Genomic DNA, 23,330 nt, shown 5'->3' on the forward strand with positions numbered 1-23,330 from the left:
ACCTGGGCTATGTTTAATTTTTATTAGAATTGTTTCTTATTAGTGTAAATCGTATTTTTTTATACCTGGCCACATATGTAATCGGATCAATGTTTGTGAAATTATTTCAAGGTTTAATGTAGCTCTTGATCACACTGCCTGTTGGAGGTTATTTTTGTTGTTCTATCAACAATCGCTAACTAACGTTTTCTATAGTGTGAATTTGGATATTGATGCAGTTCATTGATATCTATTATTGTTCATTCTAGTACCTACTCTATGATTTTGGAGTACTCTTTTTACAAATTTAAATATTGGATATACCTAATTGAATTACACTTCCCACATTCTTACAAGATTTATTATTTAAATTGATTAATGAACATATGTTAAATTAAATTTTAATCTTATGATGCATTGTCATCAAAAGTAATATTTAATTTCTGCCTGGAAAACAATGTCAAAAGAACTTATTGATGAAAACAGTCATCTTTTATGTTGATCATAAATATTAGGTCTAATTATATTAAATAGTTTCCCACAATGTTATTGACCCCAAAAAGGCTATATGCAACAGTTCACTTTCATGGCCCTTTTATGATTGTAACAATTCTGTTTAGAAAATTGTCAATCGGTTTCTAGATAACAAATCATGGGTGATACTGCAATACTGCATAACTAGCATTTTCCATAAGGTCTAATTTTTCACTGTCAGAACATGTTAGTACTGTTAGTACAGTGTAATTTATACCTTATGGAACAAGCTAGTTATGCGGCATTGCAGTACACCAACGCGAAATTACACATTATAACATGACATAATATATATTGTTTGTTTGACATTCTCCTTTAGGAGAATCCTAGTCCTGTAGGTTAAAAAATCAAAAATACATTCATTTCTTATGGTTTTTTATACAAAATAATAACAACCTTGTAATCACATTATCAGTATTCATTTATCATTTGGTATTAAGTATTTATTTATTTACTTTGCGATGCGTTCATATAAACTCGGTAATTCTTGGAACATAATACAAACGGAACGCACTTCGTTCGAACAAGACTGCCAGAACGGAAAACTGAATATTTGCATTCGCATTCGTGAATGTTGGTAGCAGATATTCGCATTCACATTAATATTTTCCAATAGGATCTGTTGGTTACAATTTAAAAAGAAATTTATATGCTACTATTGTTGTCTATATCCTTGCTAATATTATAAATGTGAAAGTATATATGGGTCATTCTAAGTTAAGCGGTAATCACCTAAGAAACGCGGCACAACAAAAATAGTAGTAGTTAGTTGTATTAAAACAACTAACTTGTGCATATCCACACAATGGGCAGTCAATTTTTAAAATTTCTACTGTTTTGGATGGGACCATGGGGAGAGACTTCATGCTTAAACTGCTGATCCGATTTAAATGAATGTACAGAATGTACAGACGGTGATGATGATAGTGAATCTTATGTTATAAGATGTCAGAATCTCCGTTGTATATTTCCTTAGTTGACGAATTGTCGATATTTCACTTAAACATCACTCATATCATAACATAGTTGAGGTGTTGGGTTACGGGACTTATTGACTTACATTCAGTTTTCTTATCTATCCATAATCTGAAATGATAGTAGTCTCATATTCCGAAGGGGGTAACACTAGCTTTTATAAAACCTTATCTTTTATGCACTTTTATGCAGTGCATTTTATGCACTTCTTGATGAAAGTTGCTGGCGCTGAGTAGAACAATGTATTTCAATGTCCTTTGTCCAGACAAATTGAAGTTATTCTTCTCTTGCGCATGAGCAGCGCAGTCTTATCTTTAACACATCTCTTTAATCCCTTCAACTTAACACTTATCAATTATAAAAGATCCTGCGTATGGCCACGCAGATCGTTTTCCAGGGGAAAAAGATGACGTAGACTGATGAGGTTAACTGGAAGAGATCCCTTTAAGGGTTAAGTTCGCTTTTGTACATCTTATTATCCTGTTTTCTGTAAATTTCATTGTGTTTTTGTGTACAATAAAGAGTTTTACAATGCAATACTTAGTCAAATAAGCTAAGGCGTAGTTTATGCTCAGCGGCTATATGGATACAAACCCAGATCTGAGACATCATCATCATCTCAGCCGTAGGATGTCCACTGTTGGACATAGGCCTCCCCCATAGACCTCCAGTGGCTTCGGTTGGCAGCGGCTTGCATCCACCGTGAACCCGCGGCTTTAACCAGGTCATCCGTCCATCTCATTGGTGGACGTCCTACGCTGCGCTTGCCGATCCGCAGCCTCCACTAGAGAACTTTTCGGCCCCAACGGCCATCTGTTCTCCATGCTATATGTATGGCCTGCCCATTGCCACTTCAACGAGCTAATTCGCTTGGCTATGTCGATCCGAGACATAGCCGGGCATTTTCGCGTACTTACTAGTGATGTAACGAATGTCATTTTTTGAACATTCGCGAATGCGAACGCGAATATCTGCTCCCGACATTCGCGAATGCGAATATTCTTTTTTTCGTTCTGGCGCCAAATTGTCTATGGCAGTCTCGTTCGAACGAAGTGCGTTCCGGCGTTCCGTTTGTATTTTGTTCCGAGAATTACCGAGTTTATACGAACGCGTCGCGAAGTAAATAAATAAATACTTAATACCAAATGATTAAGTGAATACTGATAATGTGATTACAAGGTTGTTATTTATTTTGTATAAAAAACATAAGAAATGAATGTATTTTGATTTTATTAACGTACCTGCATAAAATTTTAAACATACAAATGGATAGCAGGATGTTCCTGCAAGCAACGCTACCCATCAGACACGGTGGTCTCGGCGTTCGTCAAATTTCCAGCGTTGCTTTGCCTGCGTTTTTGTCTTCGGCACACAGTATATACGTTATCCCTCATCAGAAAAATTCTACATCCATCACTTCGTGATTTTGAGGTAACGTACTTGTCCGAAGCCATAGACGCTTGGAAGTTAGCCTGCCTAGGCAAAGACTTACCTCACAACAAACAGTGCCAAAAACTGGGATGAACCTATCTGTCTCCGGGTTTACTCTCATCTAATAGAAATGAGTCACAACAACGCTGACACAGCCCATTTATTGGCTACTGCAGAGAGGGAGTCAGGTTACTGGTTGCAATCGTACCCGTCCGTAAATTACGGCAACCTTATGGACGACAATAGTTACAGGTTGGCTGTCGGCCTTAGAATTGGCGCAAATGTCGTCACACCCCATCGCTGCTATTGTGGCAATAATGTGGATCGGCAGGGTCACCACGGTTTGGCTTGTACCAAAAGCGCCGGCCGTCTATCCCGCCACGCTTGCCTCAATGATATAATCCGTCGGGCTCTTGCCAGCATTAACGTTCCGTCTACTTTGGAGCCGGTTAGTTTAGCTCGTGATGATGGCAAGAGACCTGACGGAATGACGCTTGTTCCTTGGCAAATGGGACGACCGCTTATTTGGGACGTCACATGTGTGGACACATTGGCGCCGTCTCATCTTGCTAAGACATCATTGAAGGCTGGTGCGGCGGCTGCAATGGCCGAAACAGCAAAATGCCGTAAATATGAGAATCTGGCAAACAATTTCATATTTGCGGCCTTTGCTGTTGAAACGCTTGGTCCGTGGGGTCTCGAAGCATAAAAATATTTAAATTTTTAAAAAAGAAGCTTGCCAGTTCCACTGGTGACCATAGGGCTGGCTCTTTCCTACGATAGGTAACAGTTTACTAAAGTACTTCACTATAAACAACATTTTTACCAGTTTTGAAGCTAGTTTATGAAAAGTTTTTAGCAAAGCACAAGAGTAAATTAATTTTCTCGTGTGCTTCCGGCGAGAACCGAATCTTGCTCTAGAATCCGAAGTATATATTCGAAATTGCACTGTACACAATATTTTGTAAATTAGGTAAAAGATAAATAAGAATGGATAATCACACTAAAATTACGCTTATATTAATATTATTGATTTTATTATGCACAACCCGATGAGTAAGTTTTAAGTAAGGTACACACATAATTTTAAATATCAATTTAATTTCCATATTTTAGTTGTACATTTTGTATAAAAAACCCCCCCGGCCCCTATTGAAGTCGCCAACACCATACGGATTTTTAGTCTAGAAATAAGGAAGTCTCACAGAAACTCTTCCCTAATAAGTTAAAAGCTACTTCTTCTTTCTTTATCTTTGCCTACGCAGATCATTTTTATTTTTAATCAGTACCCTGTAAGTATGCCAATTTTCAAAATGAGAAAATTTCCATACAAACTTTACCCTCCATTTTACCCTTTTAGGGGTAATTTTATCCATTTCACCTACACAGATAATTTTTAATTCTAATCGAGAATTTGTATACCTATTTTCATACTTTTTAGTCCAGAAATAAGAAAATTTTCATACTATCTTTACCCCCCATTTTACCCCTTTAGTGGGGAATTTTATCCATTCTACCTACACAGATAATTTTTTATTGTAATCGAAAACTTATACAACTATTTTCATACTTCAAAGTCCAGAAATGAGAAAATTCCATATAAACTTCACCCCTCTATTTCACCCCCTTAGAGGATGAATTTCTTAGTACTCACTTACATAATAAAAAGAACCCCTGTACCAAATTTCAATTTTCTAGGCCCAGCGGTTTGGGCTGTGCTGTGCGTTGATCTATAAGTCAGTCAGTCAGTCAGTTTCTTCTTTTATATATATATAAGATGTATACCTACGTTCCTATACTCCATTTATTTTAAAATTTTAAACTTAACGGTCAAATTTGCACACGTTTTTAAATTTGAAACAATTAAACTATCTAAAATTGTGTTAACTTCTAAAATAAAAAAAAGAAAGATAAATACCGCTAATAAATAAACATTTAGTTAAGTAAAAATTTGGAATTGAAATAAAAAATACAAAAAGATTCCAAAAAACCAATCTTAATTTGATTGCTTAGAAACGATATCTCGAGCGGTTAGTTCCAAAGGAATGCCGAAAAAAAGTTTGAGCCATTTTTAGTTTATTTGTGTTCGAAATACCGAGAAACGTGCGTTACAATTTGACCGTTAATTCAAACCTTAAAATAAATAGGGCCGAGATTGACAGAAGTGCCGTGCAGTGAGTCTGTTCAATTTTTAGGTTATATTCCCACTAAAATAATAATCCTTGTAAATTAACCATCTGGTGGTGGATTAATTAATCTATAATATTTATCTAACTTAATAACCCATCTGACCGGTTGGCCAAGAGCCAAAACCATGGAGGGGAACGAGGAGCCCCCGGATCCGGGCGGTGGTAGTTTCACGAACACGATGGAGTTTGACACGCTGAACAATGCACGAAAGCGCAGTCTTAGTTCTTTGGAACTATCATCGCCCGATAGGGCCGAACCTAAAGGTAAAAAGGTGATGCAGGGAACGGACATCGACAACGCATCCATAGCAGGCATTTATAAACACCCTGACTTAGACGCGGAATCCCGCAAATACAACAGTGAAGATAGTGGCCCATTTATTGTTCACATCTCCCGAGACGCGGATTCTAGCAACTCGGGCATTTCACTGCAACCTATTAAGGTTGGTCTTGCCTTTGCCAGAGATAACGTCCAAAACATCAAAAAAGATGGTATCAAGTCCGTAGGTAGAAACCGTGTCTCGGTTGAGTTTAAGACCGCTGCGGATGCCAACAATATCTTAGAGAATCCCTGCTTATCACGTCACAAATACAAAGCAAATATTCCATCGTACAATGTTTCTCGAATGGGATTGATTCGTGGTGTACCAGTCGACTGGTCAATGGAAGAATTTGTTGACGCTACTGACCTCATAGACGGACCAGGTAAAATTCTTAAAGCCCGGCGCCTTCAGCGCAAGGTAACCAATGAGGGAGGTCCTCCATCATGGGTTCCAACGCAAACCGTTGTAGTGACCTTCGAAGGTCAAAAGCTTCCTCAGAAAATCTTTGCGTTTTATACATCGTTGAAGGTCGAAGTGTACGTGCTCCCAACAATTCAATGCCGGAAATGTCTGAGGTTTGGTCATATTCAGGCCCAATGCCGCTCTGATGCCCGATGCTTCAAGTGTGCACAAAAACACCCTGGTGAAGGATGCAACATCGCTGCTGAGCATGTAACCTGTTTATACTGCTCAGGCAATCATTATGCGACAGACCAACGTTGCCCTGAATATTGTAGGCAAAAATCTATCAAACTGGCAATGTCGGAACACAGCATCTCTTACCAGGAAGCGTCCTCTCGTTTTCCGGCTGTACGTCGTCCTTACGCCGACGTGGCCAAGATTATGTTCGAGCCCAACTCTCCCTCATGGCAGTCTCCCTCGCCTGTTCGCCCTCCCCTTCCTCCCCAATCGCCTCCCTCAGCTTCATACCGTAAGACGATCATCCGTAAATCTAGAGCAAGGTCCCCTCTGTCTCCAGGCTATGACCGGCAAGCCCATAGAGATATTATCTCGACCCCACAATCCCAACTCCCCAATGGCTACGCCCTATCGTCACGGCGGATGCCAGTTGAGACCCCCAATGATGACCTTATGGAATTACTATTCAAACTTCTCACGAATATAATCGCCAAATGGAGCGATTGTTTACCGCCCGACGTTGCCCCATTAATGGTTTCACTTGCTGAGCGATTATCCTTCTCCAATGGCCCCCCAGGCCAATTTTCTTCAATGGAATAGTCGTAGTATCATCCCTAAAAAACCAGAACTAATCAATCTCATCAACGAGCACTTCGTTTCAGTGGCGGCCATTTCGGAGACATGGCTGAGACCGGGTTCCCAGTTTAGGATCCCGGGCTTCTCATGCCTTCGGGAGGACCGCGGTGATGGACGTGCTGGTTGTGCGTTATTGATTAAAAGAGGTTACACTTTCTCCAAATCCCTCTCCCTCCTCATTCCCATGATATTAACGCTGTTGCGGCCAATGTCATGGGAATTAATTGCGTATCAATTTATATCCCACACCCAAATATCAACTTAATACCCGACCTTTCTACAATCTTGTTCTCGATCCCACCTCCTCTCCTCATTATGGGTGATTTTAATAGTCATAACACCTCCTGGGGTTCATCACATTCTGACATATTTTCTTCCTTCCTTCTGGACCTGTTTGATGACATTAATGTCGTAATCATCAACGACGGCTCTCCCACTCATCGGGTATATCCCGGACAAAACCCCAACTCTGTTCTGGATTTGTCTGCTAGCTCTCCCAATCTTTCGTGTTCGCTATCCTATCAGGTTCTGAGTCAGTCATTCGGAAGTGATCACTTCCCTATAATTATTTCCCAGCCATCCTCTGTTCTTCCCTCACCCGTCCCCCAACCCCTCCTTCAATATAGGTTGGATAAAGCGGACTGGCCAAGCTACTCTCATTATATTGAAAATAAATTAAAAGAGCTAGATCCCAACCTATCAAATCCCTTAGATTTATACCTCTACTTCCAATCGATTCTACTAGAAGCAGCAGATAAGTACATCCCTAAGAAAAAAATACGTAGTAGCAAAATCCCTTCACCTCCCTGGTGGGATGCAGAATGCACGGCGGCGATCAAAGCAAGAGACAACGCGGAACGTAAGTTTAATGAGTCTGGTATCAAAAAATTTCTGCCCGTACTAAACGTCTCCTAAATAAAGCAAAAAAGAAAGGATGGAAGGGATTTTGCGAAAGCCTCAACCCTAGAACCCCGCCATCGCTGGTATGGAAAAATATTAAAAGATTTCGGGGCTCTTTCCATCCTGTTTGTTCAGCCTCTCCTAACCCTCCTTCCTGGTTGGCAGAGTTTGCGGACAAATTGGCTCCTTCATCAGTTCCAGAGAAATCCTGTATCGACCCTTCCCTTCCCCCTGCGGAACTAGGTCCTCTCGACAATCCCTTCACATTCACTGAACTTGAGTTGGCTTTAGATGGACTACGTAACAGTTCCCCCGGAGAAGATGGCATTCCCTATCTTTTTATCCGGAAACTTAATCGCTTCTCAAAGGAACATCTACTAAAACTGTACAATTTGTTTTTCGTGACTGGTGAAATCCCACAGGAATGGACGAGCCAAATTATTATCCCATTCCTTAAACCAGGGAAGGACCCTCAGGTAGCTAGCTCTTATCGCCCAATTGCTTTGTCTGCATCAATTGGTAAAATCTTCGAACATCTTATTAAGAATAGGTTGGAATGGTTCGTAGAAAAGGAAAAATTACTCGCAAACTCTCAGTTCGGATTCCGTAAAGGAAAAAGTACAATGGACAACTTATCGATTCTGACCTCAGACATTAGATTGGCCTTCTCCAAAAAACAACATCTCGTTGGGTGCTTCTTGGACATCTCTGCCGCATACGACAATGTTCTTCTTCCAGTACTCAGAGCAAAAATGCTTCAGCTGAGTATTCCTGCGAGGATAGTTCACTTTGTTTGTAAGTTGTTCATAGGACGTACCATAAAAATTCGATCTGGCAATAGTTTCCTCCCTCCTCGTACCCTATGGCAGGGACTCCCTCAAGGTTCGGTGCTCTCCCTCTTCTTTATAATATATATACGTATGATATTGAACAATCTGTCTCCCCCTTCTGTAGTATACTTCAGTATGCTGATGACTTGGTGCTGTATACCAGTTCTCAGTCAACAGATGCTGCTCCTTCTAAACTCAATGAAGCGCTCAGTTATCTCAAGATCTGGCTAGATGATCATGGTCTGACTTTATCACCATCTAAAAGCTGCATAGTAACTTTCACACGTAGCAGATCCATTCCTATCATGGATATCCGGTATGATGATGAGGTCATCCCCTGTTTGGACGCTGTGAAATTCCTCGGAGTCTTCCTGGATTCTAAGATGACTGGCGTTCCGCATTTGGAGTATGTAACCAGCAAATGCGAAAAGGGTATTAATGTTCTTCGGGCTCTCTCTGGGTTTGGTGGGGCGCTCACCCATACTGCCAAAAGCTCGTGTACAATGCAGTGATCCGCAGTCAGTTTGACTATGGCTCGCTCGTGATTGAACCCTGTAATAAAAATGCTCTTAAAAAGTTGGACCTGATTCAAGCCAAATGTCTGCGTATCACTCTAGGTGCAATGAAATCCTCACCAAAAATCGCTATGCAGGTTGAATGCTTGGATCCTCCCCTCTCCCTCCGCAGGCAATACTTGGCAGACCGTTTCATCTTTAAGGCGTGTTCTATCTCCAATCATCCTCTTCTTCCTCGTCTGGAGGAGCTTTCCCAAGAAGTATCTGAAAACACGTATTGGTCAAATAAGGAAAAACCGAAGTACATTGTCTCATATTCCAAGTTGAAAAATCTTCCGTCCTCTATATATACGACCAACACCAATCCTATTTTTGAGGTCAACTATGAGTCCTTAACCTACATCCCAATGTTATCCTTGATTTTGGCATTGACAAGGATAGCCCAGCGGCCAATATTAAATTTAATAAAAAATTACAAGAATGGGAGGACTGGCTACCCATTTTCACAGATGCTTCTAAGTTAGACCCCAATGGTAGTGTAGGATCAGCTGTATGGATTCCCAAATACCAAATTGTTTTGACTCAGAAAGGACCATCTCAATCATCGGTTTTCACTGGGGAATCCATTGCTATCTTAGAGGCTATAAGATTTTCGAATTCGCATAACATCTCAAAAGCTTTAATTTTTTCCGATTCCAAAAGCTGCCTGCAAGCAATTGTCGGTAACCATTTTAAAATGAAAACAAAGTTTCCAATTATATTAAAAATTAAAGAGTCTCTATACCGATGCAAACAACAGGGACTAGAAGTTACGCTTGCATGGATTCCAGGTCACTGCGGCATAATAGGTAATGAAAGAGCGGACACATGGGCAAAAGATGCCATTGAAATCGGTTCCCAGGATTATAACATCATTTTACCATCAGACCTAATGATGTCCGTTCAGAATGACTTGAGGAATTCCTGGCAGACTATGTGGGACTCCTCCAGACTCCAGAAAGGTCGACACTATGGGAACATCCAACCGTTAATCCCCCGAAAGCCTTGGTTTTACCGTTTCCGCTCAGCTAATAAATGGGTCACTTCTACCATTTGCCGACTCCGTTTAGGTCATGTCTGTACTCCGGTGTTCTTGTCTAAAATCAGGGTTCGGGACAACTCTTTGTGTGAATGTGGTCTCGACGAGGGTTCTTTAGATCACATTTTTTTCAGTTGCGGTAGACTCACTTACTCTCTATATGACGCGCTGCCTAAGGATGTTCCGCGACCTATTAACTTTCTGACTCTTCTTGCTCTACTTGATTCTTCCTTGATAAAAATCTTAATCAAATTTATTCAGTGCCACAACATTAAGTTGTAGTATCTGCAGCATGCTTATTATTATATTATTTTTTGTTTCCTTTTCAACTCTTCCTTTTATGCTAGCATGCTTAAAACTCTTCCAATACCCTATGATTAAAAAAAAAAAAAAATGTAATTGTCTTTGTGGTCTTTGTGCCGTCCATAACATATGTTATTTGTTTAGGTCTCCTGTCTGTTCCTTCCCCAAGATCAAAATTTCAAAAACCGAACATTCTCCTCACGTGTGTAATGTCTCTACGCCGACACTGGCAAAATACGTCTTGCTATCACGGCAAGAGTGAAAGCCATTAAAGAAAAAAAATTAAATTAATTAAATAGGGCCGACAACGCACTGGCTTTGTGTAAAGCGCTGCGGGTATCTATGGACAGTGGTGATCACTTAACATCAGGTGACCCACTAGTTCGTTTGTCTGGCCACTCTAACATAAAAAAATAAATAAAAATAAACGGAGTATGGAGTAAGTAGTAGGTAAGTTTCATAATTATTATTGAGCTGTTTAGGTTGGGTTTCTTACTTTGTTTTTAAAAAAAATATTTGTTTTTTTATTAAAGCAAAGAAGTCCTTCCTATATAATAATTTGATTACTACCCGCGGCTTCGCCCGCATTAGCTTCTCGTCTTAACTGAACTGTTGTATATTATGCCCGTGCAATTTTAGTTTAGTTTATTTGTTTGTAAAAACCATTCCTAGCACCTTTACGGCATTTATTTTAATATATTTAAACGGTGTCTCAAAACTGGGACAATTTATCTCGAAAAAAATTCTTGATCTAAGGAAGTCTCCACTTTCGTCTCTGTTCCACGAACTTTAGGTAAATTAGCTCTACCTATTCCGATCACTGATTATTATAAATACATAGTCTTTATTTTACGATGAAAATTACCACGCAAATAGTTATGTATAAATAGTACGTTAGATTATTCGTTTCGATTTAGTTGACATTTACCGTAACTTGATAAAAATCGACCAAATCGATAAATGGGTCAATCAACTTTTTAGTGTACCTTGTTGCCATGGTAACGTCTACTGAGTTATATATTCTTAAAAGTATGATTTTATGAGGTACAAATTCACTAAAAGTTACGAGTTGTGACAGTTTTAAGGCAATTCCTTCATGAGTCCTGAGCATGCTAGTCATTGCAAACATTTTTCTACCAAAGTGTATCACTGACGTCTCCTAAGTTACGGACGGGACAGAATATTATGTATACACTGAATAGTTGATAGACCCTAGAAAATTACTATTTAAATATTTTTTTTTACTGCTTCACAATTTTCAAAAACTACAATAAACCAATTTGTAAAAGGGACAAAATTGATGTCACGAAATAATCTTTTGATGCGCGTATGTGTGTTACTCCTTCTGACGGATTTTGATAAAATGTGGTATATAGATAACTAGACGTCTGTCACATTACGCCAGGGGTGGCCAACCGTCGATCGCGATCGACCGGTTGACCGCGAGTATAAGTCCAGTCGGCATAAAATATAAATACTGAACTATGCTGTTTTATTTAAGACTAGCTTTTGCCCGCGGCTTCGCTCGCGTTAAATTTGGGGTAACAATTAACATACATTTACTTTCTGCGATTCTTTTTTTCGTGTTTTGATTGATTTTTTGGAGGATTACACGGAAATATAAATACAGAAAAACGTTGTTTTAGACAGATGGTGCACGTTTTCGAGTTTAAAAATCAACCTACATACGTAATTAATCATTCATAATTCGTACCAACTCTGAAACCCTGTTTCGCTGAAACGTTAAAGACGTTAAAGTACTACGCGTTTCTTTTGCCGGCGACTTCCACGATGTAGGATATAGGATTGTATCTCGAGAAATTGTAAAGTCCCCGCGGGCCATGAATTACTGTTATGATCTATTTTTATATTCTTAATTGTCGATGAGACATATTGTAGCTTTCTATTATTGAAAGAATTTTGAAAATCTGCCCCGAAATTGAATTCACTTATTTTTATTCTGCGGAAATTTTGCATTTTCCCGAAGAAGAGTAGTCTATACTAATGAGGAATCTATTGGTGAAAGAATTTTTAAAATCATCTCCGAAGTTTCATTCAGTTTTTTCTATCCCATGGGAATTTTGTATTTTCCCAAAGAAAAAGTAGCCTTTGTCATTTGGAGATAGTCATGTCACATAATATGTAAGATTTTTTTAAATCAGCTCCGAAATTGAATCAATTTATTTCTATCCCGCGGGAATTTTGCATTATCCCGGATAAAAAGTAACATATGTCAATCAGGGATAGTGCAGCTTACTAACGGTGAATGAATTTTTAAAATCGGCTCAATAGTTTCAGAGATTCGACTACAAACAAAGAAGCGAAAAAAGTTTAGATATTTCCCTATCCCGCGGGAATTTCGAAAAATCCTTTCTTAGTGCGCGTCTACATCTATTAAGGAATATATATTCCAAATTTCAAGTTTGTAGCCCCAGTGGTTTGGGCTGTGCGTTGATCTATAAGTCAGTCAGTCAGTTTCTTCTTTTATATATAGATTTCTAGAAGTATGTCATTGGTAGATCGCGCAGGGTTTCATCAGTTAACAGTAGATCTTGTGTCTAATCAAGTTGGCAACCCCTGCTTTACGCTATACTAATGTATTACGCTCGACTTGCCTGGAGGCACCGCCGTGCCTCGAGGTGACTGACAACAAAAGTTTTGTGTATGGGGGCGGAAAGGACACGGGTCCCGTGTGCTCTGGGAAAGACGGTAGATTAGATACTGCCAGCATGACGTCCTGTATACGGCCAAGTCTAGCATGCTTGGGCTTTTGGAAGGCGTAGCGAACGAAGTGGCGAAAAAGCTGACTGACGAAAAACTATTGTTACAGGTTACTAACGAGGATCAGACAGTGCACTAAGTAGCGCCACGGATCGCCAAACATCGCCGCGCGCCGGCGCCAGTATCCTCAATGATCCATTTATGCCAGTGCTGGCCTTTGAAGATGCAAGGTATGTTATACGATTTTTTTGTATTTTTACCCGACTGCAAGGAGAGGTATTGTTTAAGTTTTTAAATTAAATATCGCCCATGAGTTGACGTTGTGATTCGATTCGCATTTTGTTTTGTGAGGTTTTGTGTGAATAATCTTAGATATACCCTACTCCACTACGTACTTAATTTTTGCATTGTGGAATCGCATCGTAACGGTTTTCAGACACCTCAGAAAATTGATGCACCACTGCCATATCATAGTAACGCCGCCACAGTCACATGCGTCACTTTATATATGTAAAATCCTTAAATAGTTGTGAGTTACATACTTACTAATACGTTAGATCTAGTTTTGTGCCTGTAAAAGCTAATTGACGTATTTCATTTTGTCGGAACTTTTATACCGTTAGGTACCTACTTGTTACAAACTACTGTAATGCTTACTGCATAAATAAATCAAAATTATGAATTTCAACTTTCAACTTATATGCATCTTGTATCAAGGAGATAAAATAACCCTCCTTCGCGCAGTAGGGTAATAAAGAAGCTGAGCTATGAGGATACTCAATAGCCATCGTTTTAACCTTTATACCATGTAGATTATACAGTTAAAAATCATCGCAAACTACCGTAGGATTCAGTCATATTAGTACTTCACTCACTCTTCTTAATAATTAGCTTATTGTTACGAGGGCTGCCTTTTAAGTTCTGTCGTTTGCAAACCTCCCGTTATTATATAAAAAAAAACTAGTATCATCTTAAAATATTTGTATTTAGAATTCGAAAACAAAAGAATGACTTGAGATCGGCCGAACCGTTTTAGTACACCGTCGGTTCTAAGGTGACAAGTCAGTTGTGAAAATGGAAATTTCGAAGGAAAATTTACGTGCGATAATTATGTACAACTTCAAAAGGGTTTAACGCGTCTTCAGTGCTTTGAAGAGCTGACTACGGTCTGTGGAACGCTGGTATTTAGAATTTCTAAGTGGTTGCTCTAGTCTTAGTGATAGGCACCGTGAAGGCCGACCAAAAACAGCCGTACCCCAGGAGAACATTGATGCTGTACAGCAACTGATCGTCGAAGATCGCCATGCGACATACCGTGAGATAGAAGCTTCATTAAGCATTTCAGGGTCCAGTGTTTAAAATATCTTGCATGATCACTCGGGCGTAAAAAAAAATGATCTCACGTTGGATACCATATTTACTTAGTGAAGACCAATAATTGGCTCGCGTTAGATGGTGTCGCAAAACTCTGCGGCAATTCAATCGAGGAGACTAAACACGTTTATGACATTATCAGTGGTGACGAATCTTGGATATATTACTGCGATCCGGATTCTAAACAGTAGTCGACTGTTTGGGTGTTCCAGATGAGCCAAAACCGACCAAAGTAATAAGCTCACGGAGCACTTCGAAAAAAAAATTGTCACCACGTTTGTAGCGAAAAATGGCCACGTTGCCACCATCGTGCTCGAATTACACCTTGCGTGTGTTTGGGGTGAGCTTCATTCAGGGCACCTTTTCTAGCCCCTTCCAAGGCTGAGCAAGGAGAGCAGTACCACCCTTAATAGGGCTGCTCTGACGCTCCGGGTGCTGCCGAATACGCCGGACGAAATAATGCGTTGTTTGGGAGAAACGTGTCAAAATGGTGTTGTAGAGCGCCATCCTGCTCTGTCTCGTTTTTATGTCCCGTTCTGGCGGTACACTTTTATATTATAGATTTTCCGGTATGTATTTTAAATTTATACATTATACGTACCCATCTTAGCCGCTATAATTTTCCTTGTAAATTTGATATAAAGATATATTTACTACCATTCGATTTGGTTCGATTTTAATGAAAAGGACCCCGGACGGACTTAAAGTATGGAAAATGTGGTTTCAGTTAAATATCCTGAGATTTTGATGTTATAGATTTCAAAGTCCTGATCAAAAGTATTTTAGGGCGCTATCTCTGTTTCAGAGTCCTTTTCAGAGTTTAGTTTAGTTTTTTAGACACTTGTTCAGATTCATAACATATCAAAATCTCAGGATATTTAACTGAAACCACATTCATTTTCCATACTTTAGTTTAGATAGGTAGCCTTTGCATTTTAAAGTTTAATATTTCGCAAATACATCAACTGAATAGAAAAATCGTCTTAGCAACCCCCCAGCGGTTTTAAAAGACCTATCCAACGATATCCCACATTATAGGGTTAGTCGAGCAAAATAAAACCACCCCCACTTTACGTCTATGGGAGGCACCCTAAAAAATTTTTTTTTTTAGTTTTTATTTTTATTTTACCACTGTCCGCGTGATTGATATGTATATTCATGCCAAATTACAACTTTCTAGTACGGACGGACAGACATGGTGAAACTATAAGGGTTCCTAGTTGACTACGGAACCCTAAAAATGCTCTCTAAAAGACTACCTGTTACGTGCTGAGCCGTATTAATCGCTCGATCCTTTCCATAATTAAGGAACAACCTTTGCTTGTACGATTGTAATAAGAACTCAACAATCACTGAATATTCGTCTCGTCCTTAAAAAAATCGTTGTGTCCGAGGCCCTCTCAACTAGATTTTAGGGTTTTCATTTGACAGTTTCACTAACACATCAACTTACAAATTGCAAGACCAATCAATGTAGTCATGTTTGAATCCTAATAAATTATTGGTACATCGACATGATTGCATATTATTATTTGTTAATCAGGAAAATAAGAGGGAATATTAAGAGTGGTTCAATATCGGAGTTGTATTGAGTGTGCGTGGTTATCATGGCGACGCTACGGCGGCGGCAGCAGCAGGCGGTCTCCATGACGACCCCGGAGGCTCGGGCCTCCGACCGAGAGGACGGGCGCGATCAATCCACACCACCGCTGCCACCGACGCCGCTGCGCAACCCTGCTCGCGCACTACACCCCACACTGCGCTAAGCCCCCGGAAAAATTGCTACCCAGAAAACATATTGACATACGCAAAACAAATTTAAAATTTCTTATCGACAAAGGTTCGAGTCCTAATTGCTGCCTGTTGATTCAAAGAAAAGTACAAAATGTTAATAACGTGTTTTGAAATTAGGCTTGCAGAAAATACTTGAATCTCCACAGATAATACCTAAGACTTACGAGCTACGAACAAATAATAAGTCGGGACAGGAAGCGTATCTCAGAACAAACTAAAACCAAAACGACTTATGATTCAAATACGAATCAATTTCAAGGTTGCAAATAGACGTGCTTGTTGATTGGTTAAAATTCAGAAACAAAGCAGGGATTGGTTGGCTCTCGTGATGCAATGTCAGATGCACAAACTGCATAGACAACTGGCGTTCAGACGGATCACTTCTTACATCTAACGTTTCAATGATCCATATACTTATACTATATTTACTATATTTTACTATATATAATATTATAAATGCGAAAGTAACTCTGTCTGTCTGTTACGCTTTCACGCCATAATCGCTGAACCGATTTTATAGAAGAATAGACCTTGGGAAAGAACATAGGCTATCTTTTATCGCGAAAAAGAGGCTTTAAGGGGTTGAAATAGGGGATGAAAGTTTATATGGTGGAAGTTCGTCGCTGTCGAAGATAAAACCATGAAACTTGGCATTTATCCACTTAATAAGAAATAAGTCTGTATTTGTTTCAGCTTTTTTGAAAATTCGACTGGTGAGGGGATGAAAGTTCATATGGAAGGTCTTCATCATCGAAGATAAATCGATGAATCTTTATTAAACTTGCCATTTCGGCACGTGATTAAGAGATAAATAGACATTTGATCGCGCGTTTTTTTTTATTCTTTCTGTGAAGGGGTGAAATAGGGGATGAAAGTTTATTTATAAAGAACGTCATTGTCGAAGATAAATCGATGGTTCTTTGTGAAACTTGGCATTTGGGCACGTGATAAGAGATAAATAGATAAGTGGTCGCGCGTTTTTTAAAATTCTTCCTGTTGGGGGTGAAAGTTTATATGAAGGTCGTTATTGTCGAAGATAAATCGATGGTTCTTTATGAAACTTGGCATTTGGGCACTTATAAAAAATAAATAGATATTTGTTCAAGCACTTTTGAAAATTTTACCTGCGAGGGAATAAAATAGGGGATGAAAATTTATATGTAACGTCGTCATTATTACAGATAAATCGATGAATCTTTGTGTTTAGGTATTCGAGAAGAACTTAAAAATCGGTTAAATTCGACTCGGACTCGCGTATCAAGGGTTACGTACGTAGGTATTTATGAATATCTAGTGTTAGCAGAACCTATTTTAAGCTCATAAGCAAAATGTACGCAATGTCTGGTCATTTTAGATGGCTTATTGACATAGACAGTCAGATATTAAAAATTATGATTTTCAGATATTTCTTATTTATTTTGCTATAAGGGGAATAAAAATTGCTAATAGAGCTACCTTTATACAAAATTCCAAGTTTCTACGATAGCCGGAAGTACCTACCCTATAACTTTTTCTGTTAAGGCGATTTGTATGGAAACACCTTTTTAATGACTGTAGCTTTTGATTGCGTTAACTTAGAAGTTCAATATTTTCACAGTTTCCGGGACTATTGACCTGAGTTTAGGGTTTAAATTTCAACTCGATATATACTCCGCGCGTTTACGGACAGCAAAGTGATTCTGTAAGGGTGCCATTTTTTTTCTTTTGAGGTACAGAACCCTAAAAAACATTGTTCCGGCTCTTCACATTTCGTCATTTTTCATACTTGAAAATATGGGGATGAAAGTTCGTAAGGATCTCCAAACAAATTTACTATAAGTAAGTATATTTATCGGAAATATGTGTAGCTATGCTTAGTAAGAATGCCGTCTTAATTATAATCCTACTCTCCTAAATTACAATAAAGTACGTAAGATGTCAAGATTTCACTATGAAGAATTAGTCCTTTTGTGTTGGCAGGGTAGAATACACGTCGTATTGCTAAAATGTGGCTACTCGCAAAATATTTATGTTTTACCAAAGAATGGAAGAACAAAAAAAAAGTAGTTTAGATATAAAACAATGTTTTAAATAGGTTATTTTCAGTAAACCGTAGAAGTTTCTATGTTCTATTATTGGCATAATAGGTACCCTAAATAAATTAAATACTTTCCAAAGTTACTATTCCACGCGGACAAAGTCGCGGGCTAAAGCTAGTGTGTTATATATTGATAACGGCAGCTTGTGTTTTAAGCGACTTAAAGGAAAAGGAGGAGGTTATCAATTCGGTTCTATTTTTTTGGCTGTTTCGTCAGAACTCCGTCATTTATGAGCCGATGTGACATTTTTTTTCGTTTGTATAGGAATAGGCTCTAATTTAGTCCCATAGGCACAAAATCAGGATCTGTTGATTGGATCCTAAGGAAATCGAGGGAACTCTTGTAGGGAAATATTGTAGGGACACCTATGGTAATTTGGATATATTTAGTAGTAACTCGTGCATTTGCTCTTGAACATCATCATTTCATGAAGAGGAACTAATGATAAAGACAAGGGAATACCACAGTTGACCACCAGACTTAGGTACTACTGAATAACAAGTATTTCACGGGTTTAATTTCAATTATTTTACACAGTTGCTAAGCAATTTAGGATCCTCGTAATGCATATGGTGAAATGGAACGGTGGTGAGGTGAAGCACCAGGACTCTTAAATAATGAACGTCTCTGCATCGGAAATAGAAATCTTTCGTAAAAGGTGATGAGCAGTTGACATTGAACTATTGTATCTTATATTATTCACACTAAAAATCGTGAAAAATATAAAGACTGTACCTATTGTTTGAGCGATACAGGAAAGAAGAGAGTATGAAGAGGGGTGAGGAAACTGTCATTTCCACTATGTGGGCCATAGTCCACAGACTTGATTTTGCATAATACTGACCATCTCCAAGTGATAATGTATTTGAACATTTTTGAATATAAATCTAATTTTACGACTATTTACTAGTGGAAAGTAATCCCTGGACATTTTAATTTTGCATTGTTCCTGCACCACTTCATAACACACGTTGACATTAGGTATGGGTCGTTACGTGATTTGAGCGAAACGAAACGAAACTGGTGACAAGAATCACGTCACTGGTTACTAAAACCAGTGATTTTAGTAACCAGTTTCTTTCATTGTACGTACGCGGTGCGGTGACGCGTTTTGTGACTGTCACTGTAACTGAGTATTTAACGTAATTAGTAATAAGCTATTGAGCTATGACGTTATTTATTACTAGCGTAATTTTTGGCTGTAGTCATATCAATTACTTCATGACGGCTAATTTACAGTCTAAGTTCTGTATCTATAACTGATACTTTATGATATATATTAATTAATATAGTAGGATTCTTCCTTCAACTTAATTTATACCTTACTGAAATACAAATAATATTTAAATTCATATAAGGTGCCAACCAAACTTACAGCGGTAAGGGTAAGCGGCTATAATTTTTACTCCATTCCATGCTATTCGTTCCGTTCGTTACGTCTATAACGTTGAAACGAAAATCGCATCACCACAAACAAAGTAGCTCGTTATAAAAATCACCACTTGTCGCCCGAGTGAAACGTGAAACCATGCTATGCGTTTCTTTCCGTTCGTGACGTGTATGACGTTAAAACGAAACTCGCATCACCACAAAAGAAGCTCGTTACAAAAATCACCACTTTGTCGCTTGACGTGACACCAGTGATTCGGTGACTCGTCACGTCACTGGTTACTGTAACCGGTGACGTTAAATAAAGTCCACCTCTAGTTGACATGATAATTTAGAGTTGTTCACAATCAAAAATGCGTAAATTTGACGTGAGCTCACTAAACTTGCAAAATAAATATCAGTCAAAATTAAATGACGCGCATGCGACCTTAGCGCAGGACACGCTTAGGACATGGTATGCATGCTCATAGCGCAGTTACAATTCCTGACTTATTATTTGTTCGTAGCCTTCGAGCTATCCTTTCTCAGGTGCTAAACAAATAGTTAAAATATTTATGAAATTATTACCTACTGTATAAATGTCATAATAATAATTGTGAATTTATGCTAAATTTCTATTATTTATGTTGTCTTATACTCATACTTACCTACTGGCAATTCATGGATTGACAGTATCATCGATAGATGATAACGTTCAGATATTTGCTCTTGTCTCGGATTGGATCCAGCTCCATGCTGCGTGGTTCGAAAGTTCATAACCTTTCAGTGTTATCTTCTCGTAATATGTATTACTGACGAGAAATATTTTTATCAAATTCTAGAGCACCGTTAGTTGTTAGGTACATATTTGATAAGTCTTCTTGTTACTTGACGCTACATTTTCCAACGAAATACATATTCTAGTTTTCCTGTGCCCATTACAATGGTAATTTGGTAATGGTTTTTGCCCATGATTACCAAAGGAGTGCTTTTGAATTTCGGAATAATGTAGAATTTCCGGAACTTAATTTTAGCTCAACTTCACCAATGCTTAAAAAAAGTAGATGCTATTATCAGGCGATGAATTCAAGGGGTATTGTGTAAACTCCGTCGGTACGATTTCAGCGCTTCAAGTTGTTTATGCAGATAGCCTAGTATACCGAACATTTGTAGGAAGAGGCGTGACCTTGACCCCCGAGCATAGGCCTAACCTGCCCCAAAAGCGTTGGGTTAAAAGTTACGGTCGATATAAGAGAGGATACAGTTCGCGCACGCGCTCGCACGTCCGCCCGCCCGCCCGACCGATCGATCCGCCCGCCCATGTGACGCAGTACATTTGCTGGGATTCTTTGCAGACAACTTGCTATAATTGACATCACAATTGTTTTTAGCAAGAAGCTAATGTCAAATTTCTCAATTATGTTCTTCGTTCGTGTATTAACCGTGCATGAACTAGTCTAGAGGACAAACTAGAACTTCTTTTGTTCCTTTAACGCTCCATCAAGTTCTTAACTTTAAATTAACAATTTGTAACTACGGCTGTGCATAATTTTCCACACATGGATTTTGAATGTGTTAATAATTTGCAAACGTTGGTCTTTACTGTCAAATTTGAACGTACCTATATTTTCTCGAAGCTCTGTTTTTGGACAGTAAAATGATATTTGCCCTAAACTTTGCAATAATTTGCCTACATTAACAATACGAATGCGTTAGTCCGCTGACTCTAAAGGAATTACAGAATATTCTTTTGCTCCCACATTTATTTTTTACATCTAGTTTTTGAAAAGATGCTTTGAAAGATAAGCTTTTGCAGTTATAATTTGTAATAAGATGGGCATTGATCTTTCAATTGTAGATATTTTTCTGTCGTTATTACGTTGGACTGCAGTAAATTATAATAACTGACGTTCTTTCTATTATATTCAATTACCATAACTTAAATAATATAAATGTTTATAATATCACAAACTATGCGCAGGATTTTAGCAAGATAAGCATGTGAAATCGATACATAAATCACAACGGCGCTAAAACACATGTCAACGGGATGTCACAGAATTTGGCATAAGTTATGCAATATAGTGCATCGTCCGTCGAGCCGAGTGCTCGCTCCACCTGTTGAGCTATTCATAATCATTATTTAGCACAAACAGTAGAGATAAGCAAAATAGTTCGGCCAACTCTTATTCTTGTTGCTTGTAATTACATACAATCAAATAGGCCCTGTTCAACGTATTATGCATTTTAATTAGTATATTATTGTTTTATATTATAAATTATCTATTAATCTCACCGTGAAACACATCACGACATCACAGCCATCGTGTAAAATGCCATAATATTTTTAACAGATTTCAAAATAAAGTTCCTTCCAAAACAGTCGCACATCGACAAGACAGTCTCTACTCTCTATAGACATCTCATGCCAAACGATCGGTCTCAGTCAACACGACCGCCGGATAACGGCCGGATCGCCAAATGGTTAATGGAATACGAAGCTTGAGGTCCCGGGTTCGATTGCCCAGCCGGGGCAGATATTTATATGAATAATACGAATGTTTGTTCTCGGGCCCTGGATGTTTAATATGTATTTAAGTATGTATTTTTCTACATAAGTATTTTAAGTATGTTTATTCGTAGCCTAGTATCCATAGTACAAGCTTTGCTTAGTTTGGGACTAGGTCGATTGCTGTCAAGTGTCCCATGATATTTATTTATTTTACATAGTTAATAGATCAGATACCCGCTGCCGCGTGACAACGGCCGCTCACTTCCGACCACTTCCGTGAATTCTGAACATCAGTGCTCTATCGCGGGTAGTTGCTAGAATGACTTCCCTGCAAAATGCCTTAACACGAGGCGTCCAGAGGTAGTTATGTTTAAGCACAATCATCATCTAAGGTAGGAACCTTAGATTGTTGCGAGAACGATATCATTATAAGTCTTAACTTTATGCCTGTAGGGTTGTCTTGTCTTGTTGATGGTACGATAACAGGACGGTGACCACCCTTCTGCCTACAGTATTACGTTGTTCCGCGATATATTACTTCCTCCCACACGCATTGTCTTGTGAATCAGTTAAACACGTTAAGTGCTATGGCACGGATGCCTGCATCTCTCTTTGTCACTGTAGTCTTCTTTTTCGAACAAGCCTAATAGAAAAGAGATGCAGTGAACGACAAGCGAGAAATACAAATAATATAAATATAGCGAGAAATAATAATAATGAATTGAAGATTGTGATAAAAAAAACGGTAATGGAATTCGTGGAATAGTTTTCGATTAAATAAAAATCGACGTAACAAATTTCGATATTGTAAGTCTCTTATTTGACACACCACCAACACAAATGTGCATAAAACGTAAATGTGCGTGATCTACATGTTGAAAGAACCAAAAATAACGGTTTCGCGAACGAAACCAAAATGAAAAGGTTTTGCGCCAAGTACATGATAACGGTTTGGAAATTTAACCGGTATCCAAGCCTTGGTTACCACACCCCTCAAGCGCAGATTGCAGAAAAACCGCAGGAAAGCAGTCGGGTGCTCAACGCGATGTATGTCGGCCGCACGGCACTAAGTTCGGGAGCAATCATTTTGCGAAATGGTAACGGGGGGACCGTTACCTAGTTCTTTTTATAAATAAGTAATGATTTCTGAA

General features: G+C 38.7%; 1 protein-coding gene across 2 annotated transcripts in view; it reads left to right on the plus strand.

Annotated features, from left to right (window-relative positions):
• The window catches only part of tai (basic helix-loop-helix family member taiman), an 87,600-nt gene that overhangs the window by 6,496 nt on the left and 57,774 nt on the right, over window positions 1-23,330 (plus strand). For both annotated transcript variants that reach the window (XM_074085683.1, XM_074085681.1), the window contains one exon: window positions 13,163-13,283. In XM_074085683.1, coding sequence (XP_073941784.1) covers window positions 13,255-13,283 — 29 coding nt within the window. In that variant the 5' untranslated portion in view covers window positions 13,163-13,254. The remainder of the gene's footprint in view (window positions 1-13,162; window positions 13,284-23,330) is intronic.

This window comes from Choristoneura fumiferana, chromosome 3 (genome assembly GCF_025370935.1).
Source record: "Choristoneura fumiferana chromosome 3, NRCan_CFum_1, whole genome shotgun sequence".
Taxonomy (NCBI): domain Eukaryota; kingdom Metazoa; phylum Arthropoda; class Insecta; order Lepidoptera; family Tortricidae; genus Choristoneura; species Choristoneura fumiferana.